Raw genomic sequence first — 19,444 nt, 5'->3', positions numbered from 1 at the left:
TTTCTCATTAAAAAGTAATAGGTGCAAGCTGTAACCTTGCCCCTCTTTTTTTTTTTTTTTTTTTTTTTTTTTTGACAGTTGCCTCTCTTTCATATCCTGCAGTTTGATACATTATTCAGGACACACAAAAAAATTATTTCAGTGGAAAGTTATGGAGACGAAGGAGGCGGCGACCAGATCTGCCTCGTGAGGTGGAAGAGTCTCATCCACCTCAGTCCACATGGGATTCACATCCACAACAGGCTACATGGGTGGCATCATACAGAGGTAAATCTAACTTCAGGCTACTTGTAAGAGGAACCTAGATGGAACTGTACCAGTAAGACTTGGAATAGTTGTCTGCATTCTTGATCTTGCTTTTATCTGGAGGAAAGCCATTTAAAAACTATGTGGTATCAGTATTCAAGGACAGTATATGGAATAGGATGATGCCTGTAAATTAGTTGTTTAAAAGGTTTTGATGGATAAGAGGAAGCTTAGTCTTAGCAAATTAACAGGTACTGAGGATCAGAGAATACAGTTAGCTCTGTAGTTAAAAATTATAATAAATGAAGACAGAAATTAACACTAACCCTTTATACAAAGAGCACTCCAATTGACAGTCATACTTAGGCTCAATTTCTGTGGCTTGATTGCCAAGATAATCTCTTCTTGATAGATTTGAGCCAATCCGAAGAAGAAACAGAAGGTGGTTATGTTTCAGTCAACATCTTGAAAGTCAAGAAGGTTCTGGTAGTGGTACCTCAGAGTTACAAGAATCATACTTGTTTTGCTTCCTCTTCTCCTTCAGCTTATTACATTTAAGACTTCTGCTGGTAAATTAGTCCATTCTCTTAGCCCTCGCATAATGAAAGGATATTTTGTATCCCAATTAGTCTGTTCTTCTGAATGATATCCTTGTCCTCTACATGTTTGTTTCAAATCATCCTTTCTTTTCATTAACTGTCTTGTATAAATCCACAAGCTGTACCTTTTTAAGTTTAGTATTTTTGTCTTTCTTCCCATCTCTACCTCTGTGTAATTCTTTTTACATTATATCCCAGTCTAAAAACACCCATTATAAATTGTGATACCTTTTGCTGAACTTTGGTTAACAACCATATTTCTACTGCATCAGAAAACATTTGAAATTCTAGATATAATAACTAGAAAAAATAACTATTACAATACTACTTTATTCTGTTAATTTAGGTAGATTCTAGGCACAGTATCCAGTCTTATTAATTTTCAAACTATGTAACTATGTACTCTATGGTGTGGTTAAGTGTAAGAGAGGGCCATGAGCCCTAACTGCACCAAACAAACAAACAAACAAACAAACAAACAAACAAACAAACAAACAAACAAACAAACAAACAAACAAACAAACAAACAAACAAACAAACAAACAAACAAACAAATAAACAAACAAACAAACAAACAAACAAAACAACATTTCTAGAAGGCTACTTTATTAGCACTTTTGACTTGTAATATGTTGTTTCTTTCCTTTTCAAAATAATCTTTAGGTCATTTTGTGATGATGATGATGTAAACCTCAAACTCAGGAAAAAGCTGTTGAGATGTTATGTCTGTTACAAGTAATGAACTTCATTCTGTATGGACTTTAAATATCTAAGATAAAATTATAAAAGAATTTAATTGTATAAAGTCCACCCTCTTCAATACAAGTTTGCCATTTGAAAAATAGTCTGTCTAAAAGGCTACACAGGACATGTTTCAACCTAGCCTAGAGGCCATCATCAGCTAAAATAACACAAAGATGAAAGACATATACAAAAACAGTGGTACATAAGAAACTTGAGATAAAATACATTCAACAAATGCAATAAAAATCTATGTTTAAAATGTTCATAGCTTTAATCTTGGATGAATCTAGTTGTAACAGGTGTGCGTCCAACTGTATTTACCACAACTATTGGTTCGCTGGAGGAATATTTTAAAATTATGAAAGCTGTCAAATGTTATCTGTTTGTCATGCTTCTGGAACGGATTGAAGTTAATGAAATCTGTAAAATTTATTCAAGGAGAAGAAACATGTCCTATGTAGCTTTTTAGACCATTTATCAAATGGCAAACTTGTATTGAACAGGTAGACTTTCTACAATTAAATTCTTATAGAATGTTATCTTAGATATGTTACGTCTGGTCAACACTGCTTTATAGCGTAGAAACCTGGAGTGTCAAAGCTTCTTCCATGAACAGATTAGAGGCCTTTGAAAGGTGGTTGCATAGGAGAATACTCAAAATAGCCTGGACAGATTTTGTAACCAATAATGAAGTGTTAAGGAAAGCTAGAGCATAGCGTGAGGTGGTAAACATCATTGAAGCCAGAGAAAACAGCTTATTTAGGCCATGTTCTATGAGGTAGAAAGTACGGGCTTCTACACCTCATATTACAAGGAAAGACAGAAGGCAAGAGAGGAGCTGGTAGACCACTGAAGTTATGGCTCCAAAACATCAGACTGGACTTGCATCAACAACACTGAACAACTCTTCAAGTTAGCTAAAGAAAGTTATGAATCTCATTCCGTATTGACGGTTATCACTTTACAAAATAAAATATTTATAAAATCCTCCTATCAATACAAGTCAAGTCATCTGTTAGATGAAGCAAAGTCTATACATGTTTCAGCCTAATCTCAAGGCCATCTTCAGTAGTAAAACAATGATTACATAATATACAAACAAATTAAAAATCGTAATGATGTGAAGTGACAGTGATCATGATTAGTGAGTTAAAAACACATTGAGGTACAAAATCCTCTCGTCTAATAGATCTTGCTGACTGTTAAATAAAAACACTATGCTGAGGAGTGTAGTGAGACCGTCAATACTACGAATAAAACGTGTATAACATCTGTAATGAGAAAAAAGGAATATATGAGTGGATGAAGAACAAGTTAAAAATGATGTACGAAAAGAAAACTCATATGACTTAATTGTAACTAAAACTTGTCGTCTCGAATGGAGATGACCTTGTCGGTCTCAAGTCACATTGACAACTAAGCCTGTGTGTGGCTTACTGTGTATCTGTGTCGATGTGGTTGGGTGGGGTAATGGAGGGGGAGGGGCAGGGAGGGAGGGACGTTGTGATTCGCGGAAGGAGGGTGTTGATGGAAGGGCGGGTCTTGTTCTAGAATGTCGGTAGTGAAACTCTTTTTTATTAATGAACTGTTCGCAGATGAGCGGGACAAAGGTTTCCAATAATATATTTTTCTTTTCGTTGATTTCATTTAAGTTATAGACGGGATTGTTATATTGGTTGATATCTATATATATATTCTCTAGTATATTAAGTAAGGGACCTTTCTGTTCGTAATGCAGGATCTTTAAATCTTGATCAATTGTTGTGTATTTATGATTTTTCTCTCTACAATGTTCGCTCATGGCTGAGTAGCGATTATACTTTAGGGCATTAAGATGTTCGGAGTATCCTACATTGAAACTGCGGCCTGTTTGTCCAATATACGTTGAAGGACATGATTGGCATTTTAATTTGTATATTCCAGAGTTAGAAAATTTTTTGCTGTTGACAGTATGAGAATTAAAAAACATTTTTGTATTGGTGTGAACGGTCTTGAAAGCTACTTTTAACTTGTGTTTTTTACAGATGTTTGAAATAGGATATATATTATTATTATTATTATTATTATTATTATTAAAGGTAAATGTGGTGAACTTCTCTTTATGGGAAGATTGTTTTTCTAAGGTGGTCTTGGGTTTATTTCTAAATTTATTGAGAATTTTATTCACGAAAGCTTTACTGAAACCATTACCTTCGGCTATTGCATAAATGGTGTTGATTTCCTTTCTAAAATTCTTACGGGATAAAGGAACATTAAGAGCTCTGAAAATCATACTATTGTAAGCTGTCTTCTTCTGTGTCCCTGGGTGTAGAGAAGTTTGGTGGATTGTGTTTATTGTGTGAGTGGGCTTCCTGTAAATATTAAAAGAAATGGTTTTATTCCAATTGCGAGTAATAGTTAAATCGAGATAATTAAGGGAATTGTTGTTCTCGGATTCTATCGTAAACTTTATGTGTGGATCCAGGTTATTAAGTAATTCAAGAACGGTGTTGCTGTCAGTAATGTGAGAATCCAGGATAATAAAAGTATCATCCACATACCAAGTCCAATGTTTGATCCCATTAATTTTACCTATAATGTGAGTGTATTCGAGGAAATCTACGTAAATATCAGCGAGGATTCCCAAGGCCGGTGACCCCATAGGAAGCCCCTTCTGTTGGTATATGATGTTATTAAAAGTAAAGAAGCCATTATTAATGTAAACTTGAGGATCTGAATAAACTCTTCTATCTCTTCCATAGTCAATTTACTGAATTTGGAAAGATTGTTTTTTACTATTTCGATGGTTTTATTGACGGGTACATTGGCGTACATATTTACTATGTCAAAGGAGTGAAGGGTGTAATGTTTCGGTAACGTGAGATTTTTTATTCTATTGCAGAATTCCAGGGAATTTTTAACTGACGTGTTAGCTTGAAAGGAATAATGTGTTTTAAGAAAATTGTGAATAAATTGGGATATTTTGTACGTCGAACTACTTCTGAAGTTAATAACGGGCCTTATGGGGACATCCGCCTTGTGAATCTTCGGTAACGCTTTCGCCGTAGGTAACTTGGGATTCATTATGATCAATTTTGATTTTTCTATGTCATTAAACAAAAATAAAAGTTCTTAATAAAAGCTTTCAGCTCTCTTTGTATTCTATTAGTAGGATCTTTTTTTACTGCGTTAAAGTTATTGTAGGAAAGAAAAATTGTGCTTTATTTACGTAGTCACTTTTCTCCATAACTACAGTAGCATTACCTTTATCTGCTTTAGTTACTATTAAATCGTTATCTTTAATTTTCTTTTTGAGATTGCGTATGTTGGTGACTTGTTCTTTATTGGGTTTGCCAGAACCAGTATGTTTCTGATCGAAAGATGAAAGTAACTTTCGCTTAACTTCATATCTAACCTCATTTTGAACATCTGTAGGTAACCTATTAACCGCTAATTCAGATTCAGCCAACATAATGATAATGATTAAATCGCTTAGTTGTCAATGTGACTTGAGACCGACAAGGTCATCTCCATTCGAGACGACAAGTTTTAGTTACAAGTAAGTCATATGAGTTTTCTTTTTGTACATCATTTTTAACTTGTTCTTCATCCACTCATATATTCCTTTTTTCTCATTACAGATGTTATACACGTTTTATTCGTAGTATTGACGGTCTCACTACACTCCTCAGCATAGTGTTTTTATTTAACAGTCAGCAAGATCTATTAGACGAGAGGATTTTGTACCTCAATGTGTTTTTAACTCACTAATCATGATCACTGTCACTTCACATCATTACGATTTTTAATTTGTTTGTATATTATGTAATCATTGTTTTACTACTGAAGATGGCCTTGAGATTAGGCTGAAACATGTATAGACTTTTCATCTAAGAGATGACTTGACTTGTATTGATAGGAGGATTTTATAAATATTTTATTTTGTAAAGTAGCTAAAGAAAGGATTGCATTCTCCAGGGTGATCACCAACATCTGGGGGACCGGATATGGATGGCACTTGAAGAAGAATAATAATAAGAAGAAGTGAATTCAGTGTTGCGTTGTGGTTCTCAGAACAGAGGAGAAGGTGTTTATAGTGGAACATTCTTTTCAGTCGTATGGAGTGGGGCATCACAACGGGCTGAGTTTGCTTCACATTAAAGAACAGTATGAGGAGCGATTTAATAAGGAGGCATCAAATAACAGAACAACATTACCTGTTGCTGACAAGTTTCTTCATATAGGATCAGTCTTATGTCAGTGAAAGGGAGCAAGATGCCCAAGAACCATCACGACAATTGAGAATCATGGACAACTTCTCCAGCAGGTGTTACTGTCTCTAAAGTGCAGTCCACAATGTACATCACTGAAACATGGTCTGTTCAGTGGATGTTTAAACAGCTGTGTGGACTTGTATACTGCATTCAAGTTTCTCAGTGTCTAACAGAAAGGGATGAGCAAGCCCAATTACAATACAGCAGCCGAGTACTGTCCATGACGTATGAAGATCCAGATTTCTTCTGCAACATACGGTTATCAGATGGCTAAATCAACTGCCAAACAACTACATTTTTAATGTTTTATACGACTTGATGTCGTTATACAGAAACTGCTACACAGGGTTATGATTTGGTGTGCCATGTCCGGTCATGAAATATTGGGCCCTTATTTTGTTGAGGATGCTGTATAGAATCCAAAAACAGTGGACCAGGTAATCTATGGAGACCTCATTATTACCCCATTCATGCAGGATATGCGAGATTTTTGTCGTGCTAGAAATTTATCCCTCCACCAACAATAGATGCAGAAAGATGAAGCTATTGCCCACACCGTAGGGGAGTCGCTTACCCTTCTGCAACGATACTTTGAACACCACCCAATTTCTCGTGAAACTCCATTCCTGTACCCTTCCTGCTCCCTAAATATCATGGTCTTAGATGCCTACATATGGGGCATGTTGAAAGGATCAGTTTTCAAGACAGATGGTCCACCTACAAATATTCCTGAATTACGTGAGAGGATAACATCATCAATATTTTCAATAACCTTCAGAAATGTAATGAACAACGAGTCGCACGTGATGGTACATAGAAGGTGTCTGGGTTAAAGGTATAATAATATAAAATTTAATAACTTGAGAAGTAGTGGAGATATTTACTTGTGGTTTATTTCTACAAGTAGGGTAACTCAAAATGTTTATTTACATACCTAATAAACCTTGATATGTGCACCATTTAGTGGTGCAACAGACATCTAATTGGTATTCCACTTCTCTCCAAGTGTTCTGCAGCATTGTAGGTGTAACATTTGCGATAGCTGCACGAATGCGATGACGCAGATCTGGTAGATCACGAACTGGTATCTGGTACACTTGATTCTTGACAAACCCCCACATGAAAAAAGTAAGTGGTGTAATGTCGGGGCTTATATGGGGCCAAGCAATCGATGGACTACCTCTCCCAATCCAGCGATCTGGGAACTCACGATTCAACAAATCCCTCACAACTTCCGCATAATGGCATGGTGCACCATCTTGCTGAAAAATTACATCACGAGGAAGTTGTGGCACAACATACTGCTCCAACATGTCTAGATAACGTGTTCCATTAACTGTAGGCTCCACGAAGAAGAATGGGCCAATATTCCTGTCCTTCAACAATCCACATCACGCATTCACTTTCAGAGTCCCGTTCCAACCGTATCACTACGTGGGGGGGTTCAGATCCCCATATGCGGCAATTGTGCTTGTTTGCTGTGCTGGAAATATGGAATGTAGCCCCATCCGAGAAACAGACCGAATCAAGGAATGCCTCGTTTCCATCAATTTTTGCCAAAATTGTCTCCGCGAATGCCTTCCATAGCGGCCTGTCCTGAGGTTTGATTTTCTGATGAAGCTGTAGTTTGTACGCCCGCAGGCACAACGTTTCGTGGACGACATTGTGTACTGTCGATCGAGGTAACTGTAACTGCCTACTTGCTTGTCGAATTGACTGACGACGGCTCCACTCGAAGGACTCACGGATTAAATCAACACTAGCCTCTGAAACTGCGTGCTTGGTGTGGCGGCCCGACATGACAGCAAGGTCCCAGATTCTCGAAGGCGCCTGTCCCATTTCATGATTGTTACATAAGTGGGAACATCATCCATACTCATGCCGAAATCTACGTTGTACTAGTGTAACGGATTTTATCTCTGCGAGCGAAAGCACACAGAACACCCTCTGCTGTGGAGTCCACATGGTTACTGGCATGCTTCTCGTGAACAATGCAGTTACGCGCATGTGCATGTGGTACCACTGCCGCCACAAGCTAACACCCTAGTTGTAGAAACAAACAGCCAATAAATATCTCCATTATTTCTCAAGTTATTACATTTTATATTATTTTACCTTTAACCCGGACACCTTGTATTTTGAACACATTACTGTGCCAACGAAATTACATGACATTTCACTGTCGTTTGTTTTGCTCTGTGTGGATTTATTACAAGTTCATTCTTTTCTATTAATGATATATAAAAGCGAAGTCAGCTCTGTACAGGCCATGAAGCCCCTTGGAGGAGTGGAAGATAAAGGCTTCCACCATTGTTAACCTCGGCACGTGATGGGGTAGAGTGGTTAGGTCTACGCCCAGCCACCTTTGCCTCCAGCAATTAACCTGGTACTCATTTTTGGTGTAAGCTGAGTGAACCTCAGGGCCATATGCACCTCCGGAAATGGAAATCTTGTTTCTTAAATTTTACGACTTCCTGACGGGGATTCGAACCCACGTCCTTCCGGACGAACCGAGCATGCCTTTACCGCCTCGGCCAGGCAGCCCCTATTAATAATATATAGACAATTGAATTGTTGTATCGGCAGCGGCATAGCCGGGGGGGGGGGCAGTTACTGGGAGTTAGAACCACCCTACCATGGAATTTTTACAAAAAGAAATGGAAATTGACAATAAACTAAATAATTGCAGAACCCACAGATCTGTTGAATCTATCTTCTAACAAGCTCAAAAGTTGGATTTTTGATTGTAAACTGAACAAACCATTCACTGTAAAACTGTTGACCTTGATAATATTGTTCTTGTTCTGTATTTTAATGTAAAATTTTGTAGTGTACTGCAATCTGAATAACATAATTCACATGTATCAGCGTTCTCGGTACGTATGCTCACACTACATACAAGCACAAGCACCCTCATTGTGTTCTACCATCATTTTTTAAATATAACCTCCCCACCACATCGGCCAGTCCTGGCTACCCTACTGAGTATGGGTCATGTAGCTGTAATCTTGCATTCAGGAGAAGATGGGTTTAAATGCCACCATTGGTATTCCTGAAAATAGTTTCCCATTTTCACACAAGGCAAATGTCAGAGATATTGCTGAATTAAGGCTATGGCTGTTTCCTGTTAGTGAAACCTGAAACCACTAGCAAAGAAGTGAAATATATTTGCTTACACTGTATGCTAAGCTCATTTTCCATTTCTGACAAGACATATTGTTTACAGAGCACTTTGTCTTCTGGTATGGGCTAGAATTGTTACTTTCAAGAACTGTCTCATTCCCATCACTGGCTTTGACAACATGAATGTGACTGAGGTATGAGAGATGTTAGTAATGTCATTCCTTATGCAGCCAGTCCCTGTTTCAAATGGTGTGGAGTGTTGCTCATAAGGTCAGTGGGTTTGGCAGACGTACGTCTCTCCTCCTGGCTTAGTGATGAAAGCATCAGGAAACTATCCCACTCCTCATTTTCCCCGTATACCTCTCAATGATGCCTAGGCTATCAATGGCAGATGATGGTAGAGGTGTTGGGGATCCAACCACCCTTTGGGCTGAGAACTCAACAAACAGTAAGACCTATGACGATTGCTACTGCCTTTTGATCTGCTTTTTCTTTGTCTTTAAAGCATTGTCCCTAATTCTCTTTCTACTTGACTAAAAATAATGTACTCTTTTTACTTTATACAGTATTCAGTTCACTGAATGGTGTGGAACCTCGGTCTTCACCTGTGCTGTCTCCTAGCTCGTCATTTCCACTACATCCCACGCCGTGCATGGGGTTGTTCCTGCCCACAGGTTCTCTGGCGACCTCTACTTCACCGCCATCATACGAAGAGTCGCTGAAGCACAAGGTGATCCTTAGCAGCTACCCACTCACCGTAGTGCTCCCGCCTGACAGCCCTCCTACCACATCAAGTGCCAACACCAATAACTGAAGGTGAGAGAAAAATCAGTTATATCACTGTTTAGCTAGTAAATCAAACAGGAAATGAATTAATATGGTAGTTAATAAAGCTTTATAGAAAATGTATATTAACTGCACACAGAGTAAGTGGGTTCAATTCCCTATCAGGATTACATATAATAAGCTTTAACAGCTTCATTTTAGATAAAAACCCATACTGACTATAAAACCAAGTAGTGAATATTCAAGAATAACTCAAATATTATATTTAAGTGGTCCGCCTATTCAATACATACATAATTTATTACATCTAGTACATGTTTTGTCCCCTAAGGGACATCATCAGCTAGAATAAATTACAATAATATATCAGAATACAAAAATTACATTATTAAGTTGAAAAGACAAAGTAAAAACACTTTTATATGCAAGGACATTTAAAATAAATTATTAGCAAACATTATTAAAACTGCAAGTCATATAGTCAATAAAAACTGGATGAATTGTTCATTAAACTTTTGATGATAAAGTTCGTGGGATTTAACAATTGTATTCATAAAATCGTAATGATCGTTGTTGTGAATAAAAACCTTTGATTTAAAATAATTCTTGATAAAAGATCCTTGAGATCTTTGATAGACATTCCTTAATTTGTATTTAAGATTGAACGCTTCAGGATTTCAAGTCAACATGGGGCTGAAGCAGTAAAGTTATTTGTCTATCTAGACACTTACCTCAGCAGAAGTGAGTCCTTTACCACACATCGGGGCCAGTAAGAAGGAAACAGAACATTATTCAGTTCTACAAATAACTTTACTGCTTCGGCCCCATGTCGACTTGAAATCCTGTAGCGATCAATCTTGAATACAAATTAAGGAATGTCTATCAAAGATCTCAAGGATCTTTTATCAAGAATTATTTTAAATCAAAGGTTTTTATTCAAAACAATGATCATTATGATTTTATGAATAAAACTGTTAATTCCCACGAACTTTATCATCAAGAGTTTAATGAACAATTCAACCAGTTTTTATTGACTATATGACTTACAACTTTAACAAAGTTTGCTAATAATTTATTTTAAATGTACTAGATGTAATAAATTATGTATGTATTGAATGGGCAGACCACTTACATATAATATTTGGGTTATCCCCATCAGGAAACAAAAAAATTTAAGAAACAAGATATCCACTTCTGGAGGTGCACATAGCCCTGAGGTTCATGCAGCCTACACCAAAAATGAATATCACGTTAATTCCTAGGGGCAAGGATGACTGGGTACAGAGGTAACCACTCTACCCCACCAAGTGCTAAGGTTACAGATAATGGAAGCCTTTACCTTCCATCCCTCCAAGGGCCTTCATGGTCTGTATGCAGATGATTTTGCTTTTACACACAGATCATAGAAACTTAGATGCCGCAGAAAATGAGCACCACATATGGTGATACTAAAACAGAGTTTCCAAAATTCTCTTCAACAAAACTAGGATGGAACTGTACGTGACAAAAACTGGCAGATTATCGACAAAGCTGTATTTAAAGCAAAAAAGTAAATAATAATAGTAATCCCGCCTGCAGTACCTACTGAGTGGATTGGGTAGCTCAGTAGTTGCTGTGCCGGTCCCAAGTCCGGTGAAAGGAGGAGGGTTGGCTCAATGCCGTAAAATGACAGCCAGAGAACATCTTGAGGCAACCTCTAAGGCTCACTAACTTAGTTGTAACATTAAGGTTGATCACAATCAATCTCCCCAATACTTTCAACCTATTAGCATGATGTCATTTTTCAACGATGCACCTACCCCAGGCACTAGTAGACATACTAGTTTTTCTCAGTCATTGTATTCTGGGGGACCACGAACATCATGCGGGAATGTATCGGAGCTTCCCAAATATTTTCGCTCAAAACGTAAGACTTTCATTGGCAGACTAAACATCAACACACTTCAGAAAACTGGGAAGTTAAAGCAATTAACAGACAAGTTAGATAACTTAAACATCCAAATTTTAGCACTTCAGGAAACCAGATATACGGATGAAAATCATTTTGACTCAGGAAATTATAGAATTTACAAAGGCAAGCCAGCAATCTTCCTTTATAAGAAGCCATTACAATTTGGCACTGGATTCGCTGTAAGAAGAAACATTATCCATTAAATAAGGAAACAAAGCTTATACACTGATTAATGCGCATGCTCCCACCAATAACTACAATCGAAAAGATCCACAAATGATGGCAGACTTCTGGGAGTTGAAGAAACTACAGCCACAATTCCAAAACATCACATAAAAATTCTATTGGAAGATTTTAATGCCCAAATTGGTAGAGAAAAGAAATTCAGGACCATTCTAGGACTATATCCAGTGCACAATAGGACTAGTAAAAATGAAGAAAGATTAACTGACTTTTGCAAAATTTTTGATCTCAAATTAATGTCAACACATTTCTCAGCACTTCCACACAAGGAAAAAAACCTGGAGAACCCCAAATTTTCACTTGGAAGAATTTCAAATAGATCATGTGGCTTTTTCCAAGAACAATTAAAAAAAAATTATGAATGTTAAAGTTAAAAAAGGAATCGTTGACTCTGACCACTATCTATCCTTAAAAAGCAAAGTCACCTCTGTACAGGCCATTAAGGCCCTTGGAGGAGTGGAAGGTAAAGGCTTCCACCATTGTTAACCTCGGCACGTGATGAGGTAGAGTGGTTAGCTCTACGCCCAGCCGCCTTTGCCCCCAGGAATTAACCTGGTACTCATTTTTTATGTAGGCTGAGTGAACCTCAAGGCCATATGCACCTCCAGAAGTGGAAATCTCGTTTCTTAAATTTATGACTTCCTGATGGGGATTCAAACCCACGTCCTTCCAGGAGAACCGAGCACGCCTTTACCGCCTCGGCCAGGCAGCCCTTACTATCTATCCTTAATTAAGGTAAAATTTCAACCAAACAGGTCCAAACCAAGAACTACAAAAACCCTGCACGTTGATCCGGAATTTCTTAAACAGAACACCAGTACATTCATTGAAATTATCCCTACTCACAATCCTTCGAATTGGGTAGAACTCAAAGACATACTTTTGAAGGCTTCTCAAAATGTTAGCACACCACTCAGGAAACACAAACATAGGTGGTGGAATGAAACCTGAAACAAAGCCATAAACTTTATAATTAAAGCCTGGCAGAAATAGAATTCTCATAAAAACGAACTAACCTGGCGGGAATTCACCAAAATACAAAAACCAACATAAAAAATCATCAGGTCTAAGAAATGCAAATATGATCATTATAGATTGGCAGAAATTGAACAAGATTTTACAAAAAATAATACAGGTAACTTCTACAAAACTTTCCGAGAAGAATTATCAAATTATCAGGCACCTGGTCTTTGCTTCAAATGCCCGAATGGAACATTAGAAATGAATAATCAAGAAAAACTGCAAACTTCTAGCAGTGTATTTCAAGGGTCTTTTAAACTGTCAATCCCCTAAAGAACAACTCACCTTTGAAACACCTTCATCTAATCAAGATTCAGAACCCCCAACATTGGAAGAAGTCGAAGAAATAATCCATGGTCTCAAAAATAACAAAGCCCCAGGGAAAGATGGCATAATTGCTGAAATGCTGAAGATAGGAGGCAAGAGCGTAGCCCGCAAAATCCATTAGATTCTGGAAAACATCTGGATCACTGAAGAAATCTCTGAAGCTTGGAAATGTGCGTTAATCCATCCACTACACTAGAAAGGGGATAAAACCAACATCAATAATTATAAAGGAATTAGCTTGATACGAGTTGCTTACAAAATTTTTTCCAAAGCCCTGTTCACTGGACTTGAGAAACAAACAGACCATCTAATTGGTGAATACCAGGCAGGTTTCCGAAAAGGAAGATCTTGTACAGAACAAATCCTTCATCTTAAAACTATCCTACAAATATGCAAAACCAGACAAACTGTCATTACTTTTGTAGATTTCAAAAAAGCAAATGACTATAGACCGTCAAATACTTTCCAATACTCTAGAAGAATTTCAAGTGGATAAAAGAACAAGAGCATTAACCAGACAAACATTAACTGGCACTAGTTCAAAAGTTAAATTCCTAGGCGAAATATCTGATCCTTATACCATTAACATCGTGGTCCGTCAAGGAGACGGATTATCTCCGTTACTGTTCAATCTTGTACTTGAGAAAGTAATCAGGACCTGGGAAAGTAAAGGAATAACCCTTGGCAGACTGCTTTAAGATAGAATTCACTTGCACTGTCTGGCCTTTGCGGACGACGTAGCAATCCTTTCCAATAATAGGCAAGAAGCGATTTATTCCATTGAAAAATTACATGAAATTGCCATCAAAACGGGACTTCACATCTTGTATGAGAAAACTCAATACCTGGAAGGAGCTTCACGATATTTAGATGGACAACCTATGATAACTAAATTCGGCAAAATCTTTCAGGTGAACCAATTCAGATATTTGGGAGAAATTTTTCAGCCCTCTGGTTTAAACTGCGAAGCAAATAAAGAAAGAATTTCCAAGTTACAGAAAGCTTATAGGATCACTTGGAACAGGTACAATAAAAAATCAGTATCTCGGAATGCAAAACTTAAGACACTATAATACAGTAATCAAACTTGATCAAACTGCCCTCCATTGAGCTCACCTTTCCATGTAGCCACTTAAAAGTACAATCTACTTCCCAATAAGGTGGTACCTTTAGAAGGACCCAGCTTTGAGAAACACTCACTAAATTTCATCAAGTAACTTACGGTATCATTATAAAATTACATACATTCATAAATTTGACAAATTTTGTTTTTTATAGATCTGCTAAGTCTACCTTCAAGCTAACATCATCATCATCATCATCATCACCATCATCCTAAACCATCTCCAGTTTCCTGGGTGTGGTATATGAGCCTCCTCCATCTCATTCTGTCCTTGTACCATTCCTCCTCCACCAACTTGTCCCAATCATGACCTCTCAGCAGTACATCGTTCTTAATTAAATCTATAAATTTCCTTCGTGGTCTTCCCATGGGTCGTCCTCCTCCTACTTTTCTGTCAAATTCCTACCTTGCAGTTCGGTTAACTGGCATCCCCTTCATGTGACCAAACCACTTCAGTCATGATATCTGAATCTTACTGAGGAGATAATCATCTATTCCTACTTCTTCTCTAATTTTCTCATTCCTAATCTTGTCTTTCCTGGTTTTCTGGATCATAGTGCATAGGAATTTCATTTCAGCTGCCTGGAGTTTGGAATTATCTCCATTGGTCAGTGTTGTGGTTTCAAAACTGTATGTAAGATTAACCTGTTACGGTATATCCTCTTTGAGATTAATACATCAACAAAAATATTCCATCATTTACAGAATCGGAGTGGTATTCTAAGCAGATATGACAGTGGTATTACTGCCATCTGTTGTACAATATGAGAATTAATACTTCAAGATGGGCAGGAAAGTGACCACTTGATGGTGGGAGTTTTAATTTATTTTGATACTGTATTATATTACACACCTAATGTTAATGGTTAAATATAAAATATCCAGGGTTTTATATAGGAATTTTACTGAACTGACCGGGACAATTATTCCATCCCTGAGTATGGGGCACGCTCTCTGAATAGTAACAGTTGACAGTTTATAAACTTAACTGCAATAACGATTTTGATTCAGTATTATACAATAAAAAATTATTCAAGGGAACAATTACATACGGTATGTATTACAATTAAATAGAAGTATGATGTGATCATACAATAAGAAGTCATTTAGTATCTGACTACACACTAAGAAAGTACGACCGGGCAAGTTGGCTGTGCAGTTAGAGGCGTGCAGCTGTAAACTTGCATCCAGGAGATAGTGGGTTTGAACCCCATTGTCGGCTGCCCTAAAGATGGTTTTCCATGGTTTCCTATTTTCACACCAGGCTAATGCTAGGGCTGTACCTTAATTAAGGCCACGACCGCTTCCTTCCTACTTCTAGGCCTCTCCTATCCCATCGTCTCCATAAGACCTATCTGTATCTGTGCGATGTAAAACAAATTGTAAAAAATAAATAAAGTAAGACAATAAATGGATCCATACCTCATTGTCTATGACCTTGGCTTTCCTTCCTCACAGCTCATGCTAGAAGTGAGATTACTATCTGATGACACAAACCTGCACAAAGCCTGTAACTTGGAGGGCAAAGTATGGGCAGGAAAGTAGTGGATGGTGTAAATACTGCTGAGCTATTGGGAGAAAAATGAAACCTTGTCACCCTAATTTAGTCACCAGGAACCGATGAGAACACTTTGGTGGCAACTAGCGAAGTGAGCGTTCCTTCCCTCTTGGGCATGCTCCAGCACATGAACTTGTTTAGTGTACAGCTGAGGTTTAGTGCCATCAGATACTAATCACACTTCTTCACGCTGCTCCATGAGTCTCCACTACTAGCTGTGGCGCTGCATGAATCAGTTGGCTGTGTTTTGTGTGTATTTCCCCTAGGTACATTTTTTAATATTTACAGAAATCATAGGCAAAAATTAGGAGATAAGGAAACAGGGTTTGTATATCAGATATCACATTCAAAATACAGTACTTTTTTGTGCAAAATATGACCTTAAAAAATTAAAATGACCAAAATATGACGTCCACAGTAAAAAATGGGAAAATATGCATTTACACTCATGTTCATAAAAAACAGAACACCTTGTAAGACTAGAGATAGAAAGTTCATATTCACAGGACATGTTCTTTTTGGTTTTGTTTTTTACAGGGAACAGGACACAATCTGAAATGCATCAGTGTTACAAGTATAACTTGAGTTGCACCCGGAGTTTCATGTGGTGGAAAATTGGTGCTGAAAGTATCATTCCTCAAGGAGGACATTGCTTACATACTTACAACTGATGAGTCGCTACTCAGTAAGCAACACTGTGCACGTCACAAATGCTCCTTTATGATGTTAACGGATTTCTACTAACCAACTGCACGAGATGCAATACATGGAGGCTACAGTGTTGTTAAGTTTCAAACTATTGGAATCTCAGCATCCTATAAGCTTCAATCGAGAATTGATTGGATTTACTATCAGGTAAATCAAAAAGTAATGTGAACAATAATGAAACAAAATGTCAAAATATGCCAAGTTACAATTGATGTTACTGAAATTGTAGATTTAAGCCAAGTATCTACCATGCTAAATGAAAATATAAACATATATATTTTCTTTAAGAAAAGGTTACATGTTCTTCAAGGTATGTACAGAGGAGAGTCAATTATCCGAACAGGGATTTTTCTTTTTTCCTTCTGATGATGGAATATGGTAATTTTGGAGGTCTTTAAAATACACAGTGAATGTCCATGTAAGTTTAATTGCTTGCACTGTTAACTGCAGGAATATTTGTGTACTCATATCAGCTTGACAGTGCAACAAACATTGTCTTTGAATCGAACAGAGCCACTGGTTAAAGAAAATGACTTTACAAGATGTTGATACTATATACCAGGGCCTCTCAGGGTGCATGCGCTTGGTGCACAGTGCAAAAGACGACTTCGCTTGGTTGACAAGAGTGCAGACCCCACGTCTCGATTTGGAGCAATAGCACTGTCTCGCTCGCTTCCCCTGTCTCCCTCTTCCTCACTTGCTCCGTAGTGCTCCAAATTCAAGCCGAGTTGAGCCGAGCTTAGCCGAGTAGCCCAGAGACGAAGCGTTGGTCCAAGCTGAGCCGAGCGGGGCCGATGCATTGTGCACAGGAATTCTGCGCCGCTGTTTGCACACGTGAGATTTTGGGCGTTTGAGAGGCCCTGCTATATACAGTACATATAGTGAATGTTTATGCAGTGTTTTTATAAAGCTTGTACAATTATGGCATCTTATTTATCCCTGAGGAGGAAATGTAAGATGTTAACTATTGAACCAAAGTTTGAGATATTAGAAAGATTTTCAAAGGGAGACAATGGGTCATCCTTAGTTACTGTTTAAGATATTGGGAAGATAGTCATAACTGACATAAAAATCAAGGGCAGCAGTTTGAATTTTATATTGAAAATACTGTAGGAAATCAGAACAGGTGCAGAAATGAAGTTATTATTTTCAATAAGGTACATAATACCTGCTCACTTTTATTATTTACAGTGCAGTTGTGTCAAATATTTGTTCAAAGGTGTAGATTAATAATCCAAACTACCTCCAGTCCCAATTAGTCCAGATTCCTGCTAATGGTCTACTGAACATTAAATCTCGCATTATCTTTATTCATGAGAGCATAAATGAATAGAGTTTAGCTCAGATGTTGACACTTTTAAAATGTCTACTGGGTCTAATATCCTGGAAAGCTATTTAAGCTCGTTGATAAATGTTGTGTATCCTTAAAAGGTTTTGCTTAACCTTTGATAAATCAGTCTCTGTCTGCAGTGAACAGCCCTCATAGAAAGGAAGTGTCAGTGTGATAAGAGGACTGGGATTTTTGGTGACAAATAATTTTGCGTCGCTTTAAAAAATATTGGAACAATATTGCTAACATTAATATTTATTTCAGAAGTGAAAGAATTATGTTTGATAACATACCAAAGTTTCAGTTGTTGTGAAATAAATGTAATTAATTTTCACTAATTATTTTATTTTTTATTAATTAATTATTTCTAACAAGCCAAAGGCTCATATACAGGAATTGTACAGTACAATTTGGTAAGCATGTACAAATTATATAATATATACATATAAATTGGCTGCAAATATGTTAAATATATTATAATGATCTTTAATCTAAAAATTCCAATATTTCCTTTACGTTACAATTATACAAACTCTTCTCACAAAATTAGTCTACTACTTTCTTTAATTTAGTCTTGGAAGCTGACAGATTGGAAATTGATTTTAAATCTCTTGGAAGATGATTATATGATTTAATGGCTGAGAACTTAAAACTACAGTTGCCATATTTATATGAGGTATTTGAAAGAGAGCTACAATGTCAAATTGCAACATGAAACATATTACAACACTTTTCTTGTTCACTGTTTTTCTCCTGCTGGTTATGATAATATTGGAAAACAGAAAATAGTTTTGATTATTTGTAGTTGAAATAGGCTGTCAACAACATGGACTTCATGGACCTCCAGAAAAGTTGTGAAATGATGCTTTGATCATCTTAACTTGCCATTGGTCGCTATATGAGAATTTTGCTCACAATGAATTTGGAATCGCATTTTCATGGAAATGATAAAAAGTAAAAAATTTGTCTCTCCCTCTACCTGACTTTTGTAGTGTTGTCATCTACCCGCCAAAAAGGATTTTTCTCAAAGATAAAGGTTGTTTGTCTTCGTAATGCTGTGCTACTTGTTTCAGTTGAGTGGACATTCGAGCATTTGCCTACCTCATCATGTAACTATCTTCCTGCTTTAACGTATTGGTCAAATGCATAATTTATATTACTATTTTACGTATTCCTTGGCTGAATGGTTGGCATAATGGTCTTCAGTTCAGAGTGTCCTGGATTTGATTCCCAGGTGGGCCAGAAATTTTAACTACTTATGGTTATTTCCTCTAGCTTGGTGACTGGGTATCTGTGGTCATCTTAATATATTTCATCATGTACACACCACAGAAACAGGCAATAGGAAATAATTATATTCCTCCACATGGAGCTGGCATCAGGAGAGGCATCCAGCCATAAAACTGGGCCAAGTCCACATCAAGTGCCAATTC

At 37.2% G+C, this 19,444-nt stretch overlaps 1 protein-coding gene across 1 annotated transcript in view; it reads left to right on the top strand.

The window, feature by feature from the left end:
• Positions 1-16,726, top strand: part of LOC136871672 (uncharacterized) — a 114,151-nt gene extending 97,425 nt beyond the window's left edge. Inside the window, exons 6-8 of the mRNA XM_067145171.2 lie at positions 143-267; positions 9,532-9,781; positions 16,511-16,726. Coding sequence (XP_067001272.1) covers positions 143-267; positions 9,532-9,779 — 373 coding nt within the window. The 3' untranslated portion in view covers positions 9,780-9,781; positions 16,511-16,726. The remainder of the gene's footprint in view (positions 1-142; positions 268-9,531; positions 9,782-16,510) is intronic.
• Positions 16,727-19,444: the final 2,718 nt, after the last annotated feature.

The sequence above is a fragment of the Anabrus simplex genome, chromosome 1, assembly GCF_040414725.1.
Source record: "Anabrus simplex isolate iqAnaSimp1 chromosome 1, ASM4041472v1, whole genome shotgun sequence".
NCBI classification, from domain to species: Eukaryota; Metazoa; Arthropoda; class Insecta; order Orthoptera; family Tettigoniidae; genus Anabrus; species Anabrus simplex.
This window is presented reverse-complemented; position numbering and strand designations above follow the sequence as displayed.